The sequence below is a fragment of the Annulohypoxylon maeteangense genome (genome assembly GCF_022496945.1).
Source record: "Annulohypoxylon maeteangense strain CBS 123835 unplaced genomic scaffold GGS22scaffold_24, whole genome shotgun sequence".
NCBI lineage: Eukaryota > Fungi > Ascomycota > Sordariomycetes > Xylariales > Hypoxylaceae > Annulohypoxylon > Annulohypoxylon maeteangense.
In genome coordinates, this window is record NW_025953271.1 from 275,969 (window position 1) to 296,258 (window position 20,290).

Genomic DNA, 20,290 nt, shown 5'->3' on the forward strand with positions numbered 1-20,290 from the left:
CGGTAATCGCCGCTTTCTAAATCCCTATATGATTTATTCAAATACATTTACGCTAATGTCTATGACAATAAACTCCTAACTCATTAATATATTGCTTTTCTTTACGTAGGCCATCTAATATTTATTCCCCTTATTACGTACTCTCATGATCTATCTGGCCCCTTACTCCCACCAATCTCCTCTTCATCTAGCTCAAACCGCGCCGCCTAAGCCGCACCCCCTCCAATCGGCACAGCAAACGCGCTCGGACCGGTATACCTCTGCGTGATAACCGCACCGTGCTGCTCAGCAACCAACTGCTCAGCGGGAACCGCGTAAGAACCGGTGAAGTTGGTGTGAGAGTCCTGAGGCGTCGTGACGCTGAGCGTGAGTCCGCCCTCCTTCAGAACATCCACTGCCCACGAATACGCGCCCGCGTCCGCACACCCCGTCAGCTGCACCGGCGGCAGGTAGTCTGGACCTTGCAGCATGAGGCTGCATTGCGCTGGGGACGGGTTGCCTGAGGGCGAAGCGGTGGTGGGGTCTGTTATTACGGCGAATTCGTAGCTGGGAGGTGTTAGTACGGGTTGCGACTGGGTAAGATTAAGTAGGTAGCGATTAAGGGGGGGACCTACGTGCAGAGAAGACTGTGCGGGATGCATGATGCGGTGAAGTTAGACACCGAGAACGAGTTCGCTTGTCTGGGCTTCATGACGGCGCCTGAGACGGCGGATGCCGTGAAGAGAGCGGCAGCGATGGTGTTGGACTTCATGATTTCGGATGAGAATAATATGTAAATAATTATTATTTCCTTGGGCGGTAAACAGTAAATCAAGACTTTTGGTTTTGATAGTTCAAGCGAGTGTTATTTGGTACCTGGGTATGTAGGGTAGGTATTAATATATTAATGTGAGTTGGAATAAATAGCGATGGAATGAATAACGAGTGATATCATGGACTCTCTCTTCCTGTACCAACTATAAACGGCGACATCGTCATGTTATATATTGTAAACATCCCTTGTCGCTATTCGCTACCCTAGCCCCCTCCCATATTAGCTACCTAATGTATGGCACCGTCGCAACAAAGTCGGCTGTGTTTGATGTCTCAAAACGTGTATCTCTCAACGGCAGATACGACGTTGCATGCCAATTTTCGGTAGCGATTTTGAAGGCCGCCGACCCCAATCAGCCCGATTCGGGTAGGCGATCATCTCGTATTTCGCCCCCCAAGGGTCTCGTAGGCGCTGACTGATGGCGGATGACGTACATGCATGAACGTCGCGACCTTTCATCTCAGCCCGAAAGTAAGGCCGGCCATGTAATCCGGATGCTATTTGCTGTTTGTTGGTGGTATCGTAACTTAAATAGAACCGTAAATTGAGACAAACATATAGATTGCTGACGAATAAGATCCCTTTTTACCATTCCCATATCGATCAAATTAGAGATCGGCAACGGTCTAGAGATGGCGAGTTTGCTACTACATCGGGAATCCCGTCAATCCGCGAATCTCTTTTCAGTAGCAAGTCCCAAATTGGTAGGCTTAAGTAGGTATTAAGTAATAGCATATGAGAACATATGGCAGATATAACCACGAGTTAGATGTCAGGAACAGTCCCATCACAAGGCGAATACTTGACCAGAGTCATACATCATATCATGGTATCTAGACCCCTGACCCGCATACTACAATATACTACTGTATAAGCAGGTATATCATGCATATTATTGCCCTATCTACAATCCCCCGCCGGTAGATCCCAGAACCCGCTGTCGAATGGCCTTGAAACATCGTTTATTTCGTCAGTTTCATCAGGGGTAGCATGTTTATGTGCCGATTTCGTTGCCTCACTTGCAATTAAACGTCTGACTAAGAACATATCTCCCAAATGACCTTAGCAGCCCGATTTTTGATTCCAATTTCCCAACATAGTTCTAGTAATCCAAGTATCACCACCCCGAAATTCGGGATGTGTTGAAGTCATATACGTACAAATCCTCACTCTCGTATTCCCCAAAATGAAGCCGAGGCGATCCTTTCTCACCTGACCATCACTACTAGGTAGGTAAATCTTTTTGTAAAGCACCAAGTATATTCCCCTAGGTGTCGCAAGAGATACAACGACGGCCAGATTGGCCACAATGTTACAGAGAAACAATTAATTCGGCTGCTTAAAGAGCCAGTCGCTATTCGCATCGACCATGAAATTTGTGATATTAAATTCATTGGCTGTTGTTCCATTGGTACCGTTTATGGTGCCGTTGCTGTTACTGTTGCCGTTCCCGTTCCCGTTCTCGTTTCCATTTTCGTTGTTCGTCCTCGTGTTCTCTGCATTCATCTCATTCGCGTTTGGTGGCGCCGTAGAAGCCTCGTGGCTGAATGGTAGCCGTGGTACGTTGAAGAAGTCAAAGACATCAAGGTATTCTAACTCATTCGGCGCCGGAGTTCGTGCCGGAGTCACGCTTGGTCGGCGGCTGGACACACCGACCAGAGCACGGGGTTGGCGACTAATCAAGAAATCTAGATCGAACGCGGTTCTCCTCATGTCTGCTAAAATCTTCACCGACGACGGCGTAATCCGTTCTCCCGTTTGGCCCGAGGCACGCTCGCTATCGCTATGCTCGTCAAGAACCCTCTGGAGCAGTTGGCAATATCTTCCCGCTACGGGCCAGTATCTACCCATGTCGCGGAGCGTATCTACCAGGAAGGCAATCTGTGGCGCCAACTTGTGTTCAACTGTTGAGCCGTGAACGAGCAGCAGTCGTGCAGCGACCCATAATGTGAAGGCGAAAGGTGGGCCAAGTTTGTTCAGCATGCCATTCTGTACCACAAATTCACCGAGGGCCGCAATATTTTCCACAGCCCCGAGGCAACGTTGGCTGGCGCTGTAAGACGGGGTGAATATGGGCGACCGGGTGGTTGGATACGCCGCCGACGAATGCAAACGAATCACAGCCGTGTGGTAGGTGGCATGCAGCATGACCCACCCGCAGTTCAGCGTCTTGCTACCGCCAGGTTGGAACAATTTAGCCATGTTACCATACTCGCCGGGAAGTCCGAATTTCCAGGACGCCAGAAGGTTATCAAGTTCTTTGTATCGGAGTTGCCATTGCTCGACGTCGCCCAATGCGCCGATGTCGACAGGTTGCTTTAGGAACTCGTGGATCTTGGAAAGTATGCCAAGTATTTCGATGTAGTACGAAAAAGCCCCTAGATTTTCCGGTTTGTTCACATCATGATCCGGGTGGTCTGAACGACCTTGAGTGTGAAACCATCTCGTCTCAACTTTTTGATTCTTAATCCACAAGTCATCCCGACAAGGCAGCGTCCGGTCGATTTCCTTGTCGCCGAGTGCAAAGTCGAATGCGGTAGCGATCATCGCATATCGGTCTAGGAGGTATATCATCCAGAACAGTCTCCGCCTCGACTCCTCTTCGATAAAATCTTTCGGCTCTGGTAGGACCATAGCTCTCAGGGTGTATATCGACGCATAGTTAGGCGACACGGAAAGCGAATTACTTTCAACAGCTAAGCCCAACTGAACGACAGAACGAGTGATCAGAGCCATGATATTCCAACCCGGTGGACCATTGCTACTTCCACATAAATCTAATGCTAGGATCACCAGAGCCTGTAATGCCTTAACGGATGAGTTCTCCATGCCATAGAGCAAGACTCTCTGTTTTGAGACGTCATGATAATGCCTCCTTTTCTCTTCCGTGAGCCGCGGATCTGTTGAATATCTCAAAGTTGCAGCGACGATGGAATGAAGAAGTACTTTGTCAGTATCGTCCAATGTAGACGGCCCAAACAATGAGTCTAACGTGGTCTTTCTGTGTAATATAGGACACCAGGTATTGATATGTTTGAAGTATAAATCAACTAGGGCATATAGCAGATCATACGGAGGCAGGTCTTGGTCGGTTTGGCCTTGGGGACCGTTCAGGGCCGGGGACCGAACCTGCTGTTGCTGCTGGGCTTGATTATAATACTCCTGAGCTGCTGGGCCTGGCTGAAGGTTATTTCCTAGTTGGTTGGGAGGAGAGATGCCGGCCATTGGCATCTGCGGTTGGAAGCCATCATGCATAGAATGCATAGACGGAGTCGACGATGGTATGCCGAAATCCACATGCTGCGACGACGAAGGAAACGTCGAGGGTTTCTGTAAAAACAGAGCAGTCTCAGCCTGAGGGGTCCTGATAGAATCGTTAGGCCGAAACAACGGCGCAGGTTCGCGCGGAGTGCCGTGGTCGCTAGGTAAGCTCGGGTTACTGTTGCGCACACTCGGGGCGACGTTATGGTGAGCGTGGTTGACGAAGGAACTCTGTAAAATCTCGGAATGAGACCTCAATATCTCTTCGAGCTTGTCGAGCCTCTGTTCCAGCTCTCTTCCATAGCCAGCTCTAAGCCCAGGCTTTTTGCGTTCGCGATATTCGCAGAAGACCGAGTTCCGCCTGCACCAACCACATGATGGCTGTCCACGATCGCATTTTACCTTTATGCTTGTCAGTAATTAGTAATCAACGACGACGCAGTATAAGTTCGTCATTATCGACTATTAAGTAGATGAATGTATACATGTTCATGAGGATTACGCACCTTTCTCTGTTTGCACGTTTCGCAGCTTTATATATTCGGAATGTTAGTATATGTCTTTTACTTTAGGTAGAGTAAGTAGATTATGATATGTACTGATGGGATGATGAGATGATATGAGATGGAATGAGATTAGATCAGATGAGTAAGAATGCGGAGGCGAGGTGAGGGATGAGACTAAGATCAGACGGTGATAGTCAAGAGAATTGGAGATTGGGGGGGATAACGGGATGAAAACACAATGATACAAATACAGCGTTGATCTACATCCGATGCATAAATAGACGGATGTAGATGGAGATACACCATATGTATATGTGAGATGTCGATGCAGTGTGAGATGTAGGCAATATATAAGAAGATGATAATAGAATAATAATAATAATAAAATAAAAAAAATAAGATGTACAATTACTTACGAAACTGAGATCGGTCTCTTGCGTTTTCCGCTACGCACTGCGCCGGAGCTGTCGTGATCGTCGTCTTGATCATTCTCGTCCCCGCTCTGCAGTGCGTTATTACCGTCGTCGCTGTCAGGTTCCTGTTTACTTTGCAGCGACACGTGGTTTTGCTGCTGTCCGTTCTGAGACTGAGCAACGGCCTGCATCATTGTCTCGGTGTCAATTACAAACTCTAGGCCTCTGCAACTCGGGGTTTGTGCGCGACAGCATCGCGCGAGTTTGGGTCTTTTCTCGGGTTAATGTTGAGTAGAGGATAGCACCGTGTTAGGTGTTAGGTCTTCTATGGAAATGGGGCTGGGCTTTCGGCCTTCTGGCTCCTGGTTGCTGGCTGCTGGCCTTGCTGAATGCTGGCTCTGCCTCGGCTTTGACCTTAGGTCTCGAACGTCTTTTTTAGGGTCTCGGGAAATTGTGGATTATGGGGGAGAAGACGGGAAAAGTTGAAGAGAGAAAAAAACCGAATTTAAAAAATGACTATGCCAAGATAAAATTCTAAAAAAGACTCGAATGGTGCTAATATTCGAAACTAAATAGTACTAATAAATTTCCTTGTGAGCTCCATAAACTCGTGATTGGAATCTCATGCGCTTGTAATTCGCAGCTATCGTAATACCTGACTAGTAGTTATGTAGGAGGTAGGTAATGGGCATAATAATATAGTAGATGGTTCTATGTATTCATCGCGATGGAGCTATAGAGAAAAGAGGAAGAAGAGCACGCTGTACCAAGAAAAAGCATGGATAGATCGGTCGACGATGGATGGCTTCCGAAGAGGACCGGGCGGCATTACTGTTCCGATACGATTATACGATAGACGTACTCTGTAAACCCCATTTATATCCATATATCGGAGCCATATATGGTAGGTAGGTATGTAAGTAGGTCTTGTCTGTAGGCTGTAGGCTGTATGTCTGTATGTCTTCCCGTTTGTCTCGAAGGCTAGGCTACCAAGGCTGGTTGATACTGGTAACCAGACTGCAGGACTGGCAGATTGCCAGATAGCCAGACAACCAGCTGAGGAACTTGGTGATTACGGTGAAGGTGACAGCGGTGGGAAAAGGTCAAGCAGGTGATATTGAACACGGCCGGGAAAAATGAAAGCCGTGGTTCGTGGTGACCTACTCGCATCATATCCGGTTCTTCATTTCTCTAGCGTCCTAGGAAACAAGAAGCACGTTTGCTACTGGTCCAAGGATCGCTATCACCATTTGCGGGGGAAAGTCAGTGCATGGGGAATGTCTAGGATTGCTGGAATTGCTGGGATTGTCCGGAGGTGTGGTTGGTGTGGTTATGCAACTTCGTGGAGGAAAAAGGAAAAAAAGTTGGGGAGAAGAAAAAGATGAAAAGGGGGGGCCACAGAGTGGAGGAGGTTCTTATGCGGAGACCAATGACATATTCCCGTTCAGGGGTTACTCCTTGGCGTTTACAGGGATTGTTCCCCATATGGACTAGTGCGCGAATATATTATGTTCGGATCAGATTCCGTCATGTATCATGTATTCTATACAGAGTACCTACTAGGTACATGGATGGATACTAACATATGTAATATGTATGTAAATCTTAATTGTTACCTAACATTGAACTCAACCTTGAAATGTTGACCAACTTGATCTTCTTAATGGTAATTGCCTCAAAATACCAAAATACGTCAATCTAGATTCGATCAGTTTTGATGCTGACTTGCTTTCAATTCGGCATCGTCGCCATCTTAGCTAATCATGCTAGCTAAAATCATGCTAGTCAGGGCAAGTAGTTGTGCTACTGTAACCTTAGCCTTAGGTAGGTAAATACGGATACCTTAGATTCTTAAGGTATCATGGAAAATCCCGATGCGATAGAACCATCCATCTCATCCACCCTATCCATCCTATCCATCCTATCCTATGCGAGCCGACCACTACTCTGCTACATTAGGCGGGCAACTCTCCGTACCCTAGGATTCCGTTCCATTCTCGGCAGTGTTCCCCGGACGAACTGCCTCTGTTAATCTGCCGGTTGTTCACTTACATACTTCCTTGGCCTTCCTGCTTTCGAGTGCTTCCTGCACTCAGCATCTATTTCGGTATTCTGATCATTCCAACGAGAGCGCTTTCTTGTTAGACGCTTGCATTCTGTAGCAATCGTCCGGTTCGGTCTTTTACACCTTCGGTCACCTGATCTAGAGGCCTGCCTGCCTGCCTAGGTAGCCTTCTCTTCCGTCTTCGAGTCGGGTAGTCCCGTCGCCGTTTGCAGCGCGTTGGCCGCCGGCGGACTTAAAAGGTAGTCCGATGGAATCAATTTCGCCCTTGCCACCGGGTTCAATGTGAGGCCGAACCCGGGCTTGTCAAGGTCTGCCGAAGTCAGATAACCCTTAGTCGGGATAGGTTCGTCGAGGAATAGGTCGCCAAACACCGGAAGGACACTTTTTCCATCGGCGGAGTTCGCCAGGTACTCCTGGAAGGGAGTGTTAGGCTGCGAGATGACAAAGTGGTAGCTGTAAGGGCCGCTCGCGTGAGGCACCACGGGAATGTCGTACGCCGCAGCCATCGCGGATACCTTCAGCAGTTCCGTCATGCCACCCAACCACATAACATCCGGTTGGATGATGTCCAGGTTACGGCCCTCAATCAACTTACGGAATCCGTACCTCGAATATTCATGCTCTCCTGTCGTGAACTTGAGGGTAGGGTGGGCTCGCTTGATTTGTTCGAAGCCGTCCGTGTCGTCCGGGCTTAAACACTCCTCCCACCAGTTGATGTCCAAGCTCTTACACTTCTCCGCGATTTCGATAGTATACGGCACGTTCAAGCTCATATAACAGTCGACCATGATAGGGAAGTCTGGCCCTACGCTTTCTCTGTGCTTGCGAAGGAACTCGATGTTCTTCCTCAGACCCTCGTGGCCGTCGGCAGGGCAATAGGGTAAAGGCACCTTGGCGCCCCAGAATCCCATCTCCTTAGCCGCTACCGGCTCCGGTCCCGTACAATAGAAGTCTATGCGCTCCCTCGCGGCACCGCCGATAAGCTTATATACCGGCTCATTTCTCAGCTTTCCTATCAAATCCCATAGAGCCAGGTCGATGACCGAGATGATGGCTATCGGCAATCCCTTACGGCCGTAGAACATAGAAGCTCGGTACATCTGCTCGAAAAGTAGATTCGTATTTCTGGGATCGGCCCCGATAAGGAATCTCTCGAAGTGCTTGTGAACAATCCAGCAAGCCGGTGGGCCTATATGAGAAGTCTATATATTAGTATTCATTTTTGTTCATTTTTGTTCATTTTTGTTCATTTTTGTTCATTTTTGTTCATTTTTGCTCATTTTCGGTATATCGTCGATGCTAAACACGGATAGTTGATCGACTGAGGAATGTCTTCGTACCGCCAAAGCCCGTCGCAAAGCCTACAGTGCCATCGCTAGCCTCGATCTCGATAAGAAATGAACCTAAGACGTTGATACCCCAGCTAGTTCTCGATTTCTTATATTGGTCCCAGATAGAGCAAGGTGTCGAGATATCCGTATCGATCAGCCTGTGATCCCACATTTATTAATTAGCATCGCCGTCTCAAGGTTGTCCACCCGGATGACTGTAAAACTTAAGAGACGTACCAATGGCCACCTTTAACATTGTGATAGTCACCACCTAGATCGAGTTAGTTAGCTTCGATTCATCATCCCCCGCCTCCCCGACTCAATCTCTTCCCCCCAAACTGGTTGCATACCTGAGCCTACACCACCAATCACAAATGATCGGACAGCTTTAATGGTGGGAAACTGCCTCGCCGAAGCCATTTTGATCACTTCGTCTTATGGATATACCGTTTTTTCTATGTTATTTCTTCTATTTATATCGACGACCAGACTTAGACCTAATAGGTAGTGGAAAAGACGAAGAGGGGATAGAGTCGGATCGGCAGAGGCGGCAAGAGCTATAATGACAAACACCACTCAGGATCTAAGACACGTCGTGACCGGAGTATTAATACGCATAGGGAGACACAAGGCACCAGCGTCAAGCTCGGCTTCCCGGACAACGACCTCCCCTGTGCTTCTGACGAAAGGACCACAAAGACCGAGGAGATCCGTCAGGGCAGTGGGGTGGTTCCTGGGATAGCCATGGAAAGCCGTCCTAGCTCCTTGCATTCGTCCCAACAGACGCTTCTTCAACGGATGATTGGCATACGGATTATTCGTTCTAGTTAGTAGTACGTGTATCGGTAGCCAATCCCCCGACAATGACTAAGGGACGCCGGTCTCAAGCCTTACGAAGACCCTTCGTTCACTTAGTTCACTTAGTTCACTTAGTCAAGGGGGGGGCCCTTGAGCTTCCGGGTTTATCGTACCAGGTCCAAGTCACGAGGTCAATAATATTCTGCAGGTCGATACTATCCTGCGTTATCCTACGTACAGGATGCATATTAGCTCGTTCTATAGGTCGACAATCCATATAAGTGAGGCGTCTGTTCTAGACGTGAGGTAGTACGCCGTGTATACCCCGCGACGGATTGGCAATATTTCCACTAATACTAAAGTGAGGATGAGCGATAAGGAAACGCACTACTCTACGATGTAATGATGTTATGATGTTATGATGCTATGATGTTATTATGTGATGAGATAATTAACAACAGGTCCACAGCAGGCTTTAGAGGGAAATGAACACGTATATGACAGTATACGAATGTCTTCCCGGTCCTACTGTGCGCCCATATCTCCAAAAAAAGAGTCTAGAGAATGCCGAGGCGGATCCATGCGTCTTTAGAGCTCAGTCCCGAGCGTAAAATCTCGCTGAACATTGCACCGAGATCGTGGGGTTATGTGCTAATCGTACGTGCCAAGGTCGATAGCGTCACAGGCAAAGCGTAGAATGATTACCTAGCAGAGTTGGAGATCGTGGAATTGGTCGTGGGCATATGAATTCCTACGGTTCATATATCATCTGACGTAGGAAAGTCGACTCCGTATACTACTCTTCTATTCAAGAAGACCTATTGAGTAAACACGACGACGAATAGCAGTCTTCCGTCACATGCCAACCAAGACCCAAAGCTACCTACCCCGCTATAGAGTGCATAGAGCCCTGAATCTAGCCAGGTACAGAGCATAGCGTCGACGCCCTTGCCCTGCATCTGTCACACCTCGTTCAAGTTCTTAAACGACGACGACATTGAATCCCGGTCCTAACCTCTACCGAGTGAATCTTCACCTTCCAATTCCTCCTACCGACCGTCGCCTCTCGACCCTTGACCCAGACGACAGAATTAAACACCATATCTATCCATATCCATACACATAGAGAGGAGAAGAGAAGAGAAGAGAGAAGACGACAATCCATAGTTACCACAATCTTCAAAATGCCCGCGATAAACCTCCTAGCAGGCAAAACCGCCATCATAACAGGCGGAACCACCGGCATCGGTCGCGCCATCGCCCTCGAGTACATCCGACAAGGCTGCAACGTGGTCGTAAACCACCTCGGCCTCGCCAGCGACGCGGCGCACCTCGAGTCCCTCATCTCCGAAGCCGCATCACTCAAAGCCCTTTCCCCTCTCGAGGGCCTGACAATAGGAACCCTCGACCACATCCCCGGCGACGTCTCCCACCCAACCACGGGTCCCGCCCTCGTCGCCCGCGCCGTCTCCCTCTTCGGCCGTCTCGACATATGTGTGAGCAACGCGGGGATATGCCAATTCGCCGAGTTCCTAACATTGACGGGGGATCTATTCAGCAAGACCGTACGCACGAACCTCGACGGCGCATTCTACGTTGTCCAAGCCGCAGCGCGACAAATGGCCTCTCAACCACCCTTCCCCACAACCACAACCCCCTCTCCATTCTCCGCTCCAGCCCCGTCCTCCTACTCCCCGCAAGTCCACCGTGGGTCGATAATAGCGCTATCCTCTATATCTGCCCTCGTAGGCGGCGGCGAGCAGACGCACTACACGCCCACGAAAGCGGGCGTGCTATCGCTGATGCAGAGCTGCGCCGTGGCTCTCGGCAGCCATGGCATTCGATGCAATGCGCTTCTTCCGGGGACGATCCGCACGCAGCTCAATGATGAAGATCTCGCTGACGACACCAAGCGTGCCTATATGGAGGGCCGCATCCCGCTGGGTCGGACGGGAGACCCGCGCGATATGGCGGGTCCGGCCGTCTTCCTCGCCTGCGACGAGCTGAGCGGATACGTGACGGGTGCGCAGCTGTTGGTCGATGGGGGTTTGTTTGTGAATCTGCAGTGATTCTTGGTGATAGTCTGTTGTACCTAACCTACCTTACTATCTACTTACCTATGTAGATGAGAACTGCATAGGTACCTACCTACCCTACTTGCCTACTTGGTAGATACTCCAACAAGGCGACACCGACAAGCAAACCGGTCAGCTCGACTCAGCCAACCATCCATCCATCTTCGGGAATCCGGCCCCTTTGACCCCTTTACCCCTACCCCGACCCTGCTAACAGCCCACGGAACGGACGGTGCATACCCGACCATACCCCGCCCTAGATAGATGGCAGTTTGGCAGCTTTGGTACCTACCTACCTACCTACCTACCTACCTACCTTAGTCGTCGTTGAATAAGGCGACCACACTTCAGCCCGCTAACGAAAAAAGCGTTCCCCACGCGGAGAAAGGGGACAGAGTGACAGCCGACGTGCCTGATTCGGGCGATCGAGGTGGCGAATACGACGTGGGTAGTGAGACGTGCTAATAGGCGAGTGGGAGGTGCAGACACGCGGGCGTGAAATGGGCTGATCCGAGAGCTGAAATATATTACTCTTTAATGTGAGGCTTAAAGGTAGGGTCGGCTGGGTCGGGAGGTGGCAGTATTGTGATGTATGGTGGATGCATTTGTCGATGCTGTGGGGGTCGGTAACGTGGCCTTGTTGGTGAATATTATGTAGGTACTCATCGATTAGTTAGTACTATTCCACGTGTAAAAAATAACCAACAGTAGGAGTGTGTGTATTTAGAACTTGCTTGCACACTGAGGAATGCAGCAAGATTAGAAATGTCAATATGACGAGTTAAGATGGTAAAACAATGCTAGGTAGCCTTAGTGTATTATTGAGGTGCATAATAAGTAACGGCACAGCGATGTATGTTAATGAGAATATATAATCGATGAAAATAGCTTCATATAAATTGAGCTTAAATATAGCAGTTTTATCAAGAACGCCGTAAAATGCAACAATATCCAACATTATTTAATGAGACAGACCCCCATCCTGATACTACAAAAATCCTAATAATGCCCGAACGAATGCCCTTACTACCGCATGATCCCATGCGTGAAGAGTGTAATGTAGTGAATAGTAATAGAATGTGGTAAAATTTGGGAATGGAAAAAATATGGTATCATGAAAACATCTAAAATATAACAGTCGTAATATCGTATAAATCATGCTGTAAGCTCAAGAGGACGCTCCTCAGCGGGGCTGAAGACGGCAAGATCTTGAGCCTCTTCCAAGGTCAACTTGGGCATATCGACCAAGCGGGGCTTTCTTTGGGCCTTCATTTTTCGTCGCTCCATCTCGCGCTCAATGCCGTGGTTCACAGCATCTAGCACGGTATTGACGGTAACACGAGGCTTGTAAGCCGGTTCAGTACCATCCTGGTAGACACCGGTCTTGACCAGAATGCTATACCAGTCGTTTTCGGCTTTCTCGTTGTACTGGTTGGTGCCCCGGATATCGCTCTCGGGCGTGTCGCCGACGAAATACACCGTGTTCGGGGGAGCGTTGAGTCCGTGCTCATTCTTGCGCCATCGCTTGAGCAACCGGGTAGCGAATTCAAAGGTCCCGATCTGGGGTTTGCCGAAAGCATGGGTCTCCAGGGTCTTGCCCTTGGTGACTTCCTTAAAGGTGTATTCGACAATACCTCGGAGCGCGCCCATGCCGAGACGGACATTGTCATGGGCAGCCGACCAGACGACGTCGTTGTGAGAGAAGTAGATCGGTGGGCCCTCATCGAAGGTCTCGGAGAGGGTACCGATACGGCCACCTTTGGACATGGCTAAGTCGAGGATGATTTGCAAGTCACCGGCCCAGTCACGAGAGTCGGCAAAAACGAAAATTGCCTCGATGGTGACCTTGCTGAAATCTCGTTCCTTAGAGTTGCGATGCTCTTCGGGGGTTAACTTGCGGAATGGTGTAGTGGCAGCGTCAGCCTTGATGATGTCGCCGGGAGTGACAACGTCTTTGAAGCCGTATCCCTGGGCGACGGTACGGCATTTCTCACCCTCACCACCGACAACTAGCACCGTATTGTACTTGGTAGCCATCTCAGACATTGGTGTGTGGCCACAGATGAATTGAGCTGGAGAGATCTCAATGTCCAGCTGGCGGGATAGGTCGCCACAACGTTCGGCCTCAGTTTTACCACCGCCATTGGTTAGGAAAATGTAGGGACTATTTCAGTCAATATTTCATTCGGTATTTGAGACGCAGTACGTAAGAGATATAAGCCACTTACACCTTGATTCCATATTCATTCTCGCCGTTAAGGGCCTTCATGGCTTGGATAGCCTCGGGGATGGGTCGGCCACCTCTAACTAAGACGCCATCGATATCGAAGGCGAAGGCGAAGCTGTCTGCAACAAGTTCGTCGTCGACAGGAGGGGAGATAGGTGAGACGGCCCCATCGGACTCCGGGCTCGACGGAGTGGCGCTGGCAGTGGGGCTGAGAGACGGAGCGGTCTCTGACTCGGACGGGCTCCTGGATGAGGACTCACCGACAAGCAGCTTGCGAGAGAGATCAGTTCTCGCTGTCTCGATCTCGTCGGCAAAGCTGCCGCGGTGGAAGGTAGGTTGCTGGGGTTCTAGAGACATGGTTGATGTTGAAGTGAATGGTAATGATCGAACTCGACACGCGATATAAAAGCAAATAAGTAGTTGTGATAACTTAGAGGGGACCAGCCAGAGGGATTTTAGTCGCCGTTGCACAAGATGTCTTGAAGTGATATATATCCAATCCAAGAACACTCGGACTCGTGATAAGATGTTGGTCTGAAAGTTAAAGGGGAGAGAGTTAAGTTCATATTGAAGGCCGGGAGAGGGTATATATATATCTTTACATAAACCGACCTAATACGTATGGAATATGGAGAAGAGTGGTTCTATTTGGTACTTCGAGAGAGGTAAACAGAAAATACATCGATACCGTCATTAAACAGCATCAACAAAGAAGGAAGACTACGTATAGTGTCAAAGGATGTCAAGGAGGGCGTTGGGAATAAGTGGATAATACTATACATGTACAATGATACAATGATGTGTGTCTACATCTTTCCACCGATCTAGTAACTCTTTGTACACTTGTACCGTCCGTGGGTCAATGATGTCCATGTACTATGTAATCCTATGTAATGGCAATGTGGATGGGGGAGTACGCTTGCAGTGTGGGTCCGGCCCTATACTACCTTGCAGGGCTAGCGAATATAGTAGTAGTATACCCCTACATGACCTACTTAGGCATGTGTAAAGATTCAAGAGAGGTATACTGGTGGAAAGGCAAACAAGTTCGGTTATCGCTTACCAGGTGTTTTACACAGGCAGACAGGACAAAAGAAGAGGAAAAAAAAAAAAAAAAGAAAAATTGAGTCGCTGAGCGCGCGAAGCCAATGGAAATTGACGTACCTAGGTATTTTCTTGTTGATGCTAAACCAGATAGATAAAGCGGACTTCAAATTATAATCTGAATGCTGTTCACGTTAACGTCAGCCTTGTGGGTGCTTCACTGGTTAGTGATCTGTAACGTCGACGTTGACCCTGTGTCTCGGCTTCTGGCGCATTTGGCGCATCGATGAACTGCGCATCATTGTCTAGCTGAGCCATGATCCAGGGGGTCCCTTGACTAGGTACGAGAATCTCTCCGTAGTTCGTCTAAAGGCAGCTGGGCAGGGCATCCGTTCTTTGCATGGACCACGCCCGTAGGAGAGGCAGAGAGGTAGAAAGGTAACGGATGAGATTGTCGGTACTGTGATATCCCATACGAATACAGTACGCACGTATGTATCCAGGTATCCAGGTATCCAGGTATTATGCCGTAAGGAGGATTCGCCAATGAGGGGTCGGACCCGGTTACTAACCTAGCATATATCGAAAATCAGGGTCTCCATAAACCTCTATTATTCGCTTGGGCTGCCGAACCAAGCAAGGCCGAGTCTTGTCACACCTCGAGAGCATCGACCAACCCGACAAGTCTTCGTCGTGTGCAGAGCCAGTAATGCTAGCCTCGTCAGGTGTGGATGATGCCGTGGCCTAAAAGGGATATGATCGATTACGTAGGACGCCGCGTTTAGCAGTGCTATCTATCTGGACTTGATGCGAAGATCTGGTTTTCATACTGTACAAAGATGTAATCATGCTTCTTCGATATTTCCAGAGGGTGCCTGTTGCTGCTAGAAAATGACAAGGGTCATGATTGGGCGTAGAGATTCTCTGGCTGATTCGACCCGCGTGTGGCGTATCCCTGCCGTATTTCCTAAAAAGAAAGAAAAAATAAAGAAAAAAAAAACGAGCCCGCCCGACGGGCTGTCATCGGAATAATTATTCAGGCCTGGCTGATACATAGGTATTCGGGTAGCATAAGGTCCGTGAAGAAATTTCTACAGGACTTGCAGAAATGCCTCGAAGGAGATCTGTCACTCAAAATAGGCCTTGAATCTGGTCGAGGTAAGCAAGCGACCAACTTGGTTTGGCGCTTGAAGCACGTGTTAGGTAACTCTTCGCTTGAAGCTAGAAAGATTGACGGCGGCGGTGCTTTTTTTTTTTTTTTTTTGACTCGGGCCGTAATATAGAACGACTCAGGATAGCATCGAAGTCGACGTTGGCTGCGTTGGGTTGCCGATATGCCACCATTCTAGTAGTCTAGTATTTTGGTACATTATACCAACAAAATATGGTTAAGAATTGTCGACAACGTATCAACCCGTCTTGATCCGCCGTTTTTGTGTTGCTTTTCCTCGTTACACAACTTGAAAGGCATCAGCCATGTCATGTCCAAAGCAAGGATCTCTGATAGATCGGACCGAGAAGCCAGGCTTCTGGGCGTTTTGGGTGTTCCAGGTTGTATGTTGTATGTTATATGTTATATGCTGTCTGTATGTTGCAATGCTTTCTTAGGGCGTCTTACATGCCTAATAGGCCTGAGAGAATGAAAGAGCGCGTTTACAAAGTACCTTGTGAGCTAAATGAGATAGATCTGGTACGACGGAGCGGTTAGAGAAGGGGTACAAGTTCGCATAGTCGGAGAAAGATAGGACAAACGAAACGAGTTGATTGGATGATTGGATGATTGATGAAAAGTTGAAGGTCGGTTGTTTAGCGGTTAACGAATTGGCGAAGAGTAGAAGTCGGAACAGCCGCAGAGGCTCTGACGTCAAGCGCCTCCAAAAGGTGGGTTTTATATGGGGACTGTTTAAAATATTTTTATGTTCAATGTTATGCCTGTTTAGTTCGGTGTTTTTAACCCTCCAGTCCTTTGCACCACTCGGCACATTAACCAGTCTTTGGCCGATACGCCTCTTTACGCCCAGATAAAACCCCTCCTCCTTAAAGTACGTACTGGCCCATTTAGGTAAGTTGGGTCCGTGCTTAGTGCCCCTCCCCTGAACCTTCCCCCCCCCTCTCCCCCAAATTGATGGCCCCCACATGTGCATCTGGCTGTCTGGGCAGAAACCCCTCTATCTTTTTAAGACTCGATGCCCCTGGAGATCCATTTATAAATCCACCTTTCACTATAAAGTCGAAATATTCGATATAGTCCAGACTACGGATAACCTCTTGGGGTAAGAGACGGGACAATCAGCCTGTTAGACGGTGCTTCAGCGGCGGTTATGACGGAAAGGAACATCTTCCCTTTCCGGATGTATCTCCCCATTGAAACCTGAAAGATCTAATGTTAGACAGGTAACAATGAAATCTTTTCGATCCTAGCAGCATAGCAACCTGGCTACATGACTGTCCAGTATCCTATCTAGGATTCTAGGTACCTACATTGAAGTATCTCTTCTCTAACTTGTACATGTCCAGAGAGACAGGTGTACCTTCGAGACCGAGTTAGCTACCTAGGTACATTAGCTACATGTACGTCTGCTAGGTAGGTAGATAATGTGAGAGTTGCGGTGAGAGTCGACGGCATATGCCTGACAGGTATGTAGATACGTTATCTTCGATTCGGATGCTAATGTCTAGGACCCTTAGGTGTCTAACATCTAACTGGTTTAAGACACTAGGGGATTCGTGTACGAATTCGAGATTTATTATACCATTAGCAAAACAACGGCTTGATCAGAAAGCCCCTCGAATAAGCAAGGTGATCGTCGCAAGACATCCATCGACGTGCGTGTCGTTACCCAGATATTTTGCTCCTCCCCCGGACCCATCGTTCTGGCGAGTCCACGATTTCCCCAGACGTTTTCTGCCTCTAAGCACCGGACGGGCGGCCGTTGGGTTCGTCTTGAGTATCTGATAGGCACTGCCGTCCTTCTCAGCGCAGTATGAACCCACTATTAGCATGCAAAATTGCTGATCATCTTGGGGAGAGAAGTCCACGAGCGCACAAAGATCGATGATTGCTTATTACTAAGTTATTAGCGTTGTCTGAAACAGGGAAGTCATAAAGGGAAAGCACATGATTCAAGGTGTTGAAAACAACCGACCCTTACGGATTGCTATAAACGGTTAGGTACGTTAATGTCAAGTCTAAAATTCTACGAGCCCCATTGTTCTCCTTGTGTTCCTTGTGTCCCTTGGTCCCTTGTCTAGTTTAATATTGACATCCCATATTTCTTGATAGTTGTGGGTATAATGGTTGGATATCTCGATGATTGCTGTCAGCATAGCCACCCTCAAAGATGAGGGGGACGGGTGATTCCACCGAGACATCAATAACCGTCGCTTGCCGTCGCTGTCGAAATATGACAACATATAATACCTATTACATAGCTGCATAGCACAGTAGCTCTATGTAGGTATTGTACATTCGATTCATACGAATGGAACTTTACGAGTCGAGGGGGCCTAGGACCTAGATTGTCATATGCCTCCGACGGTCTGAACCCATGAGAATGCATTGCCTTACCGGGCTATCTATATATTGCCTAATACGATACTCAGTCTATCACATGAGGCAATGTGCATGCTTCTCTAAAGAGATGTAAGACTAAACGACCGGTTGAGGTAAATTAAAAGCACGGGAAGCTATTCTTGAATCGTGTTAAGGTGATGATGCGTGCCATAAACTCAATCTTCATTGGATCTAACTATCCTATTCCGTTTCTGGGGTCTTCGATATTCTAGCTAGGTACCTAGAGGTAGAGGTAAGCATGCGGCGTTCAATGTTGCCATGCCGCATCAAAACCTACTCGAATTGCGGAATGCCACCTATCATGCATGATGACGTCCGAAACAAATAGCGTACACTTATCTGAGCCCTTGAAGATAAAGGGGTCAAATACCTTAGGTACCTATACGCAGTAAATTCGATTCCACAATTGAAATAAACGTATAACCGTCGTCAGCGACCCATCATACGCGACACTTTGTCATACGAGGAAGTTTTGAAACGGAGTAGTCTTATCAGGCAACTACAGATGATGACAATTGATGTTTGATGATGAAGCGGACTTGGCGGGGCAAGGGCTGAAAGAGAATCCACCAGGCGGTGTTCTATTGAATGGATGTACCTATTTAATATCCAATCGTCGATTCGTTATTCCGTCGATTTACGATTTACGATTTACCATGTATGTATACCATAAGATAAGGGGAACTAACGACGGAGTGTGTGTGGATATAATATGCGTTCGAAACTAGGGTAAGGCAGGGTGAGGGTCTCACCAGATTTCCTCCAGTCATATTTTCCGACACATGTGAAAGCTCTACGCTGTAAAATTACCCGCCTCGAAGCATCCATCGATGTGTGGCTTCCTGCTTGATGACGACTACATCGCCGTACGGTGCCGTAGCGCGGTTTGAATTGCTTCTTGGCAGGCGGAGGACGGCGCTCATACAAATGATGTCTTATTTCTCTCGAATCTTTTTTTTTTTCATCTTTCTCTGGTTCCGAAAGTGGTTCTCCTGTGATAAATACGTGGATCAGATGGATTAATCATTCCTCCATCGATCCGAAAGGATGACTCTGACTTTCCCCCCTTGCTTTCATGTACCTAGTCAGCTAACACCAACTAATTCATCCAATCGCAGGAATCGACCGAACCGAACTCGTACTCGAACCCAGAGTTGATTGTCTTGGCAACCTTGAATAGAGGCAAATGCTATCAGCTATCAAGTAACAATAATGGTATTAAACGTGCTAAAGATGCTACGTAGTATAATGATCCTGAACGATATAGCGGCGAGTTTGCTCGTTCCCTGTTATGATGCCACATGGCGATACGATAAGGTATAAGATCGTCATCGTCCCTCGCGTCCTCCAACACCCGTCGATCCATCGTCGCTACTATCGACACTCAGCTATGTGAACTCGTCGTCGTCCAAGTCGCATTCCGCTCTTCGCAGAAAAACCTTTTTCCGCAGAGCCGCCACACCATCCGCGGACCTGAAGCAGCAGACGAACCATCTGCCAACTAACACGATGCCGATCCACCCTGATCTACCCGTTGCACCGTCCCTCTTTTCCTATTCCTGGGTTGGGGCACATGTACGCATACATGTACATTGTACGTACATCTGAGTCATCACCTATCAATCAACGACTTCTCCTTTTCAACCATTTTAGTGATGAACGGTTGGGGATGACAGATTCATGCCGTCGACCTCGGAACCAAGCAAACTAAACTGTACGTAACAACGGTTGCGACACCAACAATTACCTAGGTAGCTGCCTGGTACCTAGTACCTAGTATGATAAGTGACGGTACCGGCATACGAGCAACGGGAAACGCGCAACGGGGTAGTTGAATGCGAATTAGTTCAATTAACCAGATATTGCCTTGGTGGTAAGACGCTTACCGGTAGAATCAGTAGAGGTAACAGTAACGGCGAACGCTGTAATTCTACTAGGTAGAAACAAGGACCATGAAAAACATTCTCTATACCTAACTCTCAGCATCGGTCCATGGATATTCTCCATATGGGGGTTGTAGGACCGCTTATTCCATGCCCCTTCTCAGCAACTCGGAGACCATAATCTGACGTTTGATTAAACCTGCATAATCTAGACTGACTATCTGTTTTGTATAACGTCGTGGTAGTTATAGAATCTCTAAGTTTAGACTTCCTAATAGTCACATCAATATAGCGTCAAG

General features: G+C 48.1%; 6 protein-coding genes across 6 annotated transcripts; 2 read left to right on the top strand and 4 right to left on the bottom strand.

The window, feature by feature from the left end:
• Window positions 1-27: 27 nt before the first annotated feature.
• GGS22DRAFT_174490 (uncharacterized protein) lies at window positions 28-1,007 on the bottom strand. The gene is made up of 2 exons (XM_047963097.1): window positions 615-1,007; window positions 28-546 (listed from the first exon to the last, which is right to left on the bottom strand). The coding sequence occupies exons 1-2, from the start codon at window positions 749-751 to the stop codon at window positions 207-209; spliced, it is 477 nt and encodes a 158-aa protein (XP_047814507.1). The 5' UTR covers window positions 752-1,007; the 3' UTR covers window positions 28-206.
• Window positions 1,008-2,007: 1,000 nt separating this feature from the next.
• On the bottom strand, window positions 2,008-5,447 carry GGS22DRAFT_81781 (putative C6 transcription factor). Its single transcript, XM_047968181.1, has 3 exons — window positions 4,998-5,447; window positions 4,582-4,606; window positions 2,008-4,477 (listed from the first exon to the last, which is right to left on the bottom strand). Exons 1-3 carry the CDS (start codon window positions 5,186-5,188, stop codon window positions 2,141-2,143), a joined length of 2,553 nt encoding a protein of 850 aa, XP_047814508.1. The 5' UTR covers window positions 5,189-5,447; the 3' UTR covers window positions 2,008-2,140.
• A 1,674-nt stretch (window positions 5,448-7,121) lies between these two features.
• On the bottom strand, window positions 7,122-9,031 carry GGS22DRAFT_81805 (enolase C-terminal domain-like protein). The gene is made up of 4 exons (XM_047968182.1): window positions 8,741-9,031; window positions 8,628-8,661; window positions 8,400-8,548; window positions 7,122-8,248 (listed from the first exon to the last, which is right to left on the bottom strand). Exons 1-4 carry the CDS (start codon window positions 8,808-8,810, stop codon window positions 7,218-7,220), a joined length of 1,284 nt encoding a protein of 427 aa, XP_047814509.1. The 5' UTR covers window positions 8,811-9,031; the 3' UTR covers window positions 7,122-7,217.
• Window positions 8,703-9,555, top strand: GGS22DRAFT_174495 (uncharacterized protein). Its single transcript, XM_047963098.1, has one exon. It carries the CDS (start codon window positions 9,254-9,256, stop codon window positions 9,467-9,469), a length of 216 nt encoding a protein of 71 aa, XP_047814510.1. The 5' UTR covers window positions 8,703-9,253; the 3' UTR covers window positions 9,470-9,555.
• Window positions 9,556-10,005: 450 nt separating this feature from the next.
• GGS22DRAFT_81814 (3-oxoacyl-reductase) lies at window positions 10,006-11,303 on the top strand. Its single transcript, XM_047968184.1, has one exon. It carries the CDS (start codon window positions 10,373-10,375, stop codon window positions 11,255-11,257), a length of 885 nt encoding a protein of 294 aa, XP_047814511.1. The 5' UTR covers window positions 10,006-10,372; the 3' UTR covers window positions 11,258-11,303.
• Window positions 11,304-12,123: 820 nt separating this feature from the next.
• GGS22DRAFT_81812 (HAD-superfamily hydrolase) lies at window positions 12,124-14,115 on the bottom strand. The gene is made up of 2 exons (XM_047968183.1): window positions 13,492-14,115; window positions 12,124-13,427 (listed from the first exon to the last, which is right to left on the bottom strand). The coding sequence occupies exons 1-2, from the start codon at window positions 13,845-13,847 to the stop codon at window positions 12,419-12,421; spliced, it is 1,365 nt and encodes a 454-aa protein (XP_047814512.1). The 5' UTR covers window positions 13,848-14,115; the 3' UTR covers window positions 12,124-12,418.
• Between the last annotated feature and the right edge of the window lie 6,175 nt (window positions 14,116-20,290).

Coding starts and splice junctions, on each gene's coding strand:
- GGS22DRAFT_174490 (XM_047963097.1), bottom strand. CDS start 751: ATGAAGTCCAACACCATCGCTGCCGCTCTCTTCACGGCATCCGCCGTC. Junction 547..614: donor CCGCACAGTCTTCTCTGCAC/GTAGGTCCCCCC, acceptor AACACCTCCCAG/CTACGAATTCGCCGTAATAA.
- GGS22DRAFT_81781 (XM_047968181.1), bottom strand. CDS start 5,188: ATGATGCAGGCCGTTGCTCAGTCTCAGAACGGACAGCAGCAAAACCAC. Junction 4,607..4,997: donor AAGAGACCGATCTCAGTTTC/GTAAGTAATTGT, acceptor GAATATATAAAG/CTGCGAAACGTGCAAACAGA. Junction 4,478..4,581: donor AAACGTGCAAACAGAGAAAG/GTGCGTAATCCT, acceptor ACAAGCATAAAG/GTAAAATGCGATCGTGGACA.
- GGS22DRAFT_81805 (XM_047968182.1), bottom strand. CDS start 8,810: ATGGCTTCGGCGAGGCAGTTTCCCACCATTAAAGCTGTCCGATCATTT. Junction 8,662..8,740: donor GATTGGTGGTGTAGGCTCAG/GTATGCAACCAG, acceptor AACTCGATCTAG/GTGGTGACTATCACAATGTT. Junction 8,549..8,627: donor AATGTTAAAGGTGGCCATTG/GTACGTCTCTTA, acceptor GTGGGATCACAG/GCTGATCGATACGGATATCT.
- GGS22DRAFT_174495 (XM_047963098.1), top strand. CDS start 9,254: ATGACTAAGGGACGCCGGTCTCAAGCCTTACGAAGACCCTTCGTTCAC.
- GGS22DRAFT_81814 (XM_047968184.1), top strand. CDS start 10,373: ATGCCCGCGATAAACCTCCTAGCAGGCAAAACCGCCATCATAACAGGC.
- GGS22DRAFT_81812 (XM_047968183.1), bottom strand. CDS start 13,847: ATGTCTCTAGAACCCCAGCAACCTACCTTCCACCGCGGCAGCTTTGCC. Junction 13,428..13,491: donor AATGAATATGGAATCAAGGT/GTAAGTGGCTTA, acceptor TGACTGAAATAG/TCCCTACATTTTCCTAACCA.